This window comes from Colletotrichum jinshuiense, chromosome 3 (genome assembly GCF_051148585.1).
Source record: "Colletotrichum jinshuiense chromosome 3, complete sequence".
NCBI lineage: Eukaryota > Fungi > Ascomycota > Sordariomycetes > Glomerellales > Glomerellaceae > Colletotrichum > Colletotrichum jinshuiense.
The window spans coordinates 2,849,059-2,855,365 of record NC_139310.1 but is presented as its reverse complement, the minus strand read 5'-3'; the positions used below and the strand labels follow the sequence as shown (position 1 = coordinate 2,855,365).

Here is a 6,307-nt window from a genome sequence, read left to right as displayed (position 1 = left end):
TGTCCCCGGAGCTATGCGTGATAAAGCTCTCCCGTCAGAACAGCCAGACCAATGCCGAATGTGTTTATTCAGGGCGGCCTTTTTCATTTCTTTCCCATGATCCCTTCCCCGTCTCGCCTTGCCCGTGACGACCTTTTCCCGTTGATTGCCCCAATGCATGGTAGCTAAAGATTACGCGTTTCTCCAGTTTTGATTGATGAGCCGGGCTGCCTCTTTTTCTCCTCTGTCCCAGGGACCCCTTTCTTCGTTTGGGAGGGGAGCCAGGCATCCGAGCGCCCAATCTCGCCTTCCAGACGAACGCTCGAGAGAAAAGAAGGGAGGGGAGAGAAACAACCACGAGCAATCGCCATCTCGGATATTCCACGCACAATTGTCGAGTACCTTGGCAGCGCCGCGGCAGCACGATGCCAAAGGTGCGATGCGACTGGTTCGTGGGATTCTGGACACGGCACCTCGACTTGCGTGTGGGTTGCGCACCTGCGCGGGCGGCGGGACTACGGGGCCTGCGGTACGTACTGCCCCGTCACAGCCCGGGTTCCATCAACTGCCATGATGAGGACCGACCCTAAACCCTGCGCTTTTTGCGGACCCCTGGCCCGGGTGCGGGCACAGACTGCTAGCTTCCCTTTCAGGAACTCGTCCCACGAACATGCCTGGACACCTCCGCATTTGTGCCTCGCTGTTTTTTTCCCTCTCCATTTCGAATTGTGTTTTCCCTCCTTCTCGCCCCATTTTTCTCCTGTGGCTGGTCGGTTGCCACTCTTTCACTTCGTCTCTGTTCTTGATGGACGACGTTGTCTCCAGTCGGTCAACCATGAACCCTCACTTTGTCGCAATATCATAACAGCCCGCGCAAGAGCCGGACACGAGGGGGGAAAGGAGGAGCCAGGAGATTACGCCTGGCCCGTAAGGTCACTAGCGCCCATGTATGTAAGTCATAACGGATCCCCATATGAGTCTAATCATGCGCAGTGAGGCCTTGAGAGATGCAACCGCCAGCATCGCGAGTCGTGGGACGCATTCGATGCCATGGCATCTTGACCGACCGGCTCAATTACCTTCCTCTTCCTTCCGATGTCCAGGACCTCTCTGGTCTCATCCTCGGTCTGCGTTTTCCATCCACACCCCTCTCGACCGACTCAACCGGCATGTGCTAGCTGGGGTGCGTCTTGTCCATAAGAGAGTCATGACACTTGACGGCAGAGCCCGAAGGAAAAAACAAAAAAACAAACCAAACCAGAGTTGTGACGCCTGAATGCTTGAACGAACCGCGCCGTTGCCAGTCTTGCTTTTTGGGGGACCACCCCTCCCCTCCCCTCCATCGCCGAACAACGGCGAAAAAAATAGCAGAGACACTGCCTCTTGTCTGACCAGTCGGCCAGCAAAAGCCTCAGTCAGGCGCCTGTGTCTATTATATTAACGCTCTCCTAATATTGCCTGTCCACTCCACCATACCCGGACAGGGATGTCTGAACTGGATGTGTGCCCCAAGCGTGTTCAACTCGGCCCCTGGTCTCTAGCAATCTCGTGAACCGATTCTCCCCTCCCCCCCTCCTCTCCCACACCCCCTAGCCCACACACCTTTCCGTTTTCTGCCCTTCATTGGCATCTCTGCCCAACGGCCTTCTAGAAAAATTGCGGGTCGGTGGCCTACGAGAGCCGTCGGAGGATTCTCTGTCTAGTCTTCTCATCGACCTACCCCCTCCTAGACCCCTGGGCATTTCGCCATGGATCTTCTATTGGTCAAGGTGAGGGGATTGGGGCCTTCCCAGCCCGCGATTTCTCCTCGAGATGGCCCCCCAGTGCCTCCGTACGATCCATGCCAGGTTCTTCTCCGTCCCTCCATCTCGACGGAGCTACTTACCGCACATGCTACCCTGCTCACCAGGGTCAGTAGTGCCAACCCTGAAGGCTTGCCGTTAACTCTCTTCCATGACTTTTGCTGCTAGCGATGTCAGTTTGTGCAAGGGGCTCGCTCTCGCCTCCGGCAGAAGCGGGGGGGTGCGTTGAGAGAGAATGAGAGAACGGAAAGGAAAGAGGGGGGGGAGAGACCGTATCTGCGTGTGTGTCTGCGATGCGAGAGAGGAGTGAGAGAAAGAGAGAGAGAGAGAGACAGAGTAGAAAGAGAGAGAGAGAGAGCGAGTGTGCGTGTGTGTGTCTGTGTGCGTACGGGTGTGTGTGTATGTGTGTGTGTGTGTGTGTGTGTGTCCAACTGGGGCTATTCGACCCGCGTGTGTCTGATACCTACGTAGCCTGTCCTGAGTTTATGTGTGGGTGCGGGTATGGATATGTATGTAGACTGGTTCTCTGTATGTAGGTATGGGCGAATAGGCGTGTGTGGTGCGCTGTTTCCGTCCCGGAGCTCACCCTCTTCACCTGCTGTCATGTATGCAATTTCATAACCCAGAGCTACTGCACTCGAACTCCCTGGACCTGGCTGGTATCCTGAACTGTGCTCGTTTGCTCTTATCAAACCGTTTCAGTGCTGCCCCTCGCCCTGGACCTCGACTTGTCTCCTCTCCCCGTCCCCTTCCCCATAACGCCGCCTTCTAAGAAGGGTATTTCCCTAAACCTGGTCGCCGCTCTGCAGGGCGCATCCATACTCCATCTTCGTAGCTCCATTGCGTGCCTTGTTCTTCCGCTCACCAGATCGCCCGCTGCTCCCTTCTCCTTCCCAGTATGGTTGCATGCACTGACCGTCCTGTCCAAGAAACCCCCCGTTGCGTTGTACTCGTGACCTTGCATTCGCCGCTGCCGCTGAAGACACAAGTCGGTGCCAGCATAGGAGCATTCCGCAAGCCATCGACTCGACTCGACACAAACTCGACCTTGGCTGGCCTCCCCCAGCCCTGCCCCATCAGAGTATCCACCCCAGGACAGTGCCGAAGATTTCATCAGACACCCCCCTCCAGCATCTACCGTCTCCTGCTACCCATCCACCCCATCAGATACAAGTATACAACTCTCCCTGCAACCTTAAACATGATTGTCCGCCGTTGAACTTCAACTTCATCTCTGCATCTTCTGCATCTTTCGGGTCTTCGCCATCACTGCGCTCGCCAACAACAAACCAAAAGCAGTTGCACTTCCATCATCTCACAGCTTGCCCCTTGGCCAAGACGACGGACACCATACATGCCTTGTTGATCACCCAGCAAGGGCCGCATATCTATCTTTGTGTGAAGGAGAGGCGCGCTTGGGTCTGCAACAGGACTGCGGCGCTCTAGAAAGGCATGCTCTAATGTCAACCACGGTGACCTACCCCGTCATGGCAGAGCTGAAAGAGCCGGCGCATTCCAATCTTTGGTCCAACTATGGAAGCCCTGTCCAAATGTCGTCTCGATTCAATAACAGCCTCGATTCCGGCCTCGGAGGCCACTCCGCCAACTCGCCACACGCGGGACGCCCAAGAAGCACCCACCCGAGTGTAGACCATGGATCTTACCCCTACGGTCGCTACCCACAGGACGAGTCGGATGCGTACGACAGACACGCGCATTCCAGCCTGACATCCCACCACAGCTTTCCCAACCTCAAGAGGCCCTACTCGCAGACCGAACAGCCTCCTTACCAGGAGATTGTTCAGGATCTGAGGGACGATGGCTCCAAATTAACCGTCAACCATGACCACAAGTTGCTGTCGTTCAAGAGGGTGCAGGACAAGCACACGATTCTCGATCAGCATGGCCGGATGCAGCAGTTGGAGCTGTCCGCGCAGCTTCACGGCATGTTCTTCCTTTCCGAGATGCCCGCCAACACCACCGACGGCTCAATCCTTCAGCCTGAGCTGACCTGCTACCGACGAAACCTCTTTCAGATCAGCGGCTCTCTGATCACCCCACGAGGCCAGCTCTCGGTCGTCACCGAGACGGGCGAGACAGTCCCTGTCAGCAACACTGACGTGACCATCTCTGCGATCGAGTCGGTCGACGGCCACCCCGTCCGACTCATCGTCATTCCCTGGAAGACCCCGCCACCCAACTCTCCGGAGATCACTCAAACTCCTGACCAAGAGCCGGCATCGCTCCCTTTGATCCCTTTCCAAGACGACGGGTCGGATGCCGACGGGGAGTACGCTGTGTACCCTATCGGATGGCGCCGGTTGCAGTTTAGAATGTGAGTAACCCTCGCGCACTTGCTGGTGGGGGTGGACTTGGACTAACTTGACGAAGCGCAACAGCAAACAACGGGCGGCGGAAGGAGCTCCAGCAACACTTTGTTCTTCACCTCAAGGTAGTGGCGACTTTGGCCAACGGCAGCAAGATAGTGCTTACCGAGTCGACAACTGCGCCCATCGTTGTACGTGGACGCAGCCCTCGCAACTTCCAGGCGAGAAAGGAGATCCCCCTGTTGGGATCCAGCGCTGGATCGAGGGGCCAAGCTTTGGTAGAAACCGGACTGGGGATTGTGGCAGGGCCGTTGGCAGCCAAGCCGCAAGAAGCCAAAGCAAGAGGATTGGACATCCAAATGCCTCGGTCCGCGTTCACTTTCAACGCGGGAGGTCCTAAGATGCCAGGCGCTCCTATGGGAGCCATGAGATCCAAGTAAGTTGTCTCTCCAGCTCTCCCCTTTTCACACTCAAGCCAATCACTTGATTGGAAGGATGAATATTGCCCGACGAGCCTCGACGACAACAACCCAAAGCACACTCGCTAACAAATGGCAGTTCGTATCCCACTTGGACTTCTTCGAACCCTGTGTCGATGTCGCAGCTGCCTCCATCAGGTGCGGGAAGCTACCCGGCGACCACAATGGGGGCAGAACCCTACCACAAAGTTCCCCTGTCGGGCGGAACAAGCTTCAGCGGAGAGCCCCAAGACATGCCCTTGCAAACGTCGATGCCATCGGTCCAGCTTTCGTTGGTGGCGAACGACCAGCAGCAGCCTCCCGTCAGGACGCAGTACGCCTACGTACAGAACACCACTGCCCCGCCGTCCCTGTCTGTGTCGGCAACCGCGATGGCAACGAGCTCGGACAACGCGCTGAACGTGCCGAGGTATGTCGACAGCCACCGGCCGGCCAAGAGCCCTAGGCACGCAAGCCAGCCGTCGATTGGTTCCATCGCCCACCACGAGGCCTCTCCCGAATACCGATACGGCTCCTCATACGGGGCGGTCGGCAACAACCCCAGCGACCTTGCGCCACCATCCTACAAGGCGGAGCCTTCCGCGTCGCACTCCGGCCCCCCTCGAGACTACTACCCGCCTGCGAGCTCCTGGACAACAACAGCCGGCGAGACCGCTTCAACGGTGGCATATGCCAGCAGCGAGGGAAGGCAATACGCCTTCCATGACCAATACTCGAGCGGGGGCTCTGCGTCCACGCAGAAGCAGGAGCACGGCCCTACCCCGCCAGCTCCTGCGGCATACAGCAGCGCCCACCGGGGTTCTTTTGACGGCATGAACCATTATTCCTGGAATACTAATTAGCTGCGCGAATAATATTTGGCTGCTGGGTCATGCCATATGTCTCCGAATTCGAGGAACCATAATAAGTCCGGGGTTACCTGCACCTAGGCCGAGAGAAACATGACTTGGGCCAAAGCTGTTTCCGGCCTGGTGACAACCCCGACCGTGTACCAATATACCTTCGATTCAAGGCCAGAGGAGCGATTGCGGTTCGGGTTTGATTTTAGGCTCGTCCAGTGGGAACGAGGTTTCTTTTCTGATGCCCTGCCGAAGCGTGGACTTCAAATCGCCTGGGCCCTCGCAGACCACGGTGAAGGACGCCGACCTTCACGGGCGGCGAAGCTCCTTACGCTCGGCATTGGCATGTTTTTATGTTTCATGACAACCGGATCCGAGCATAATTTGGGCAGGCGCAGCGACGAGATGGTCGAGATCGGCGTCAAGAGACGGGCGTTGTCTGGTGGCTGGGCTTCACGATACCACAAGGAGGATAGTACTGACATCGGATGCAAAGGTATCCGAGGGGGGAGAGGGGGAGGTGATAACTGGGAGGGGAGCCTGGGATAGCTCAGCCTTGAGGATAGGATGACGTCCGGCTTGGGAAGGTTTTGGCAAAGAGCCTCATCCCGTCCGAGCGGTTAAGCCCCGCCACTCAGTCCCAAGAAGGGCAATGAGTTTGGCCGATAAACCTGGGACGAAACCCAGCCCATCGGTAACTCTAACGGGGCAACTCTAGTCGAGTGGTGTTTGGCTGCCGCAACGGCGGTGAAGAATTGGTGGTTGGTTTTTGTTTGTTGGTCGACTGTCTTCTCGGCGGTGCCAACGTCCACACAAAGTGCGGCGTTCCTTTTGTGCGCAAATTTCCCGACATTGGATGAAGTTTTGGTTAGTTAGAGATG

At 56.9% G+C, this 6,307-nt stretch overlaps 1 protein-coding gene across 1 annotated transcript; it reads left to right on the top strand.

The window, feature by feature from the left end:
• Window positions 1-3,241: 3,241 nt before the first annotated feature.
• EsH8_III_000798 (NDT80/PhoG-like DNA-binding family protein) lies at window positions 3,242-5,429 on the top strand (the record flags this gene model as incomplete). Its single annotated transcript, XM_083262523.1, has 3 exons — window positions 3,242-4,116; window positions 4,173-4,544; window positions 4,667-5,429. 3 exons carry the CDS (start codon window positions 3,242-3,244, stop codon window positions 5,427-5,429), a joined length of 2,010 nt encoding a protein of 669 aa, XP_083123010.1.
• Window positions 5,430-6,307: the final 878 nt, after the last annotated feature.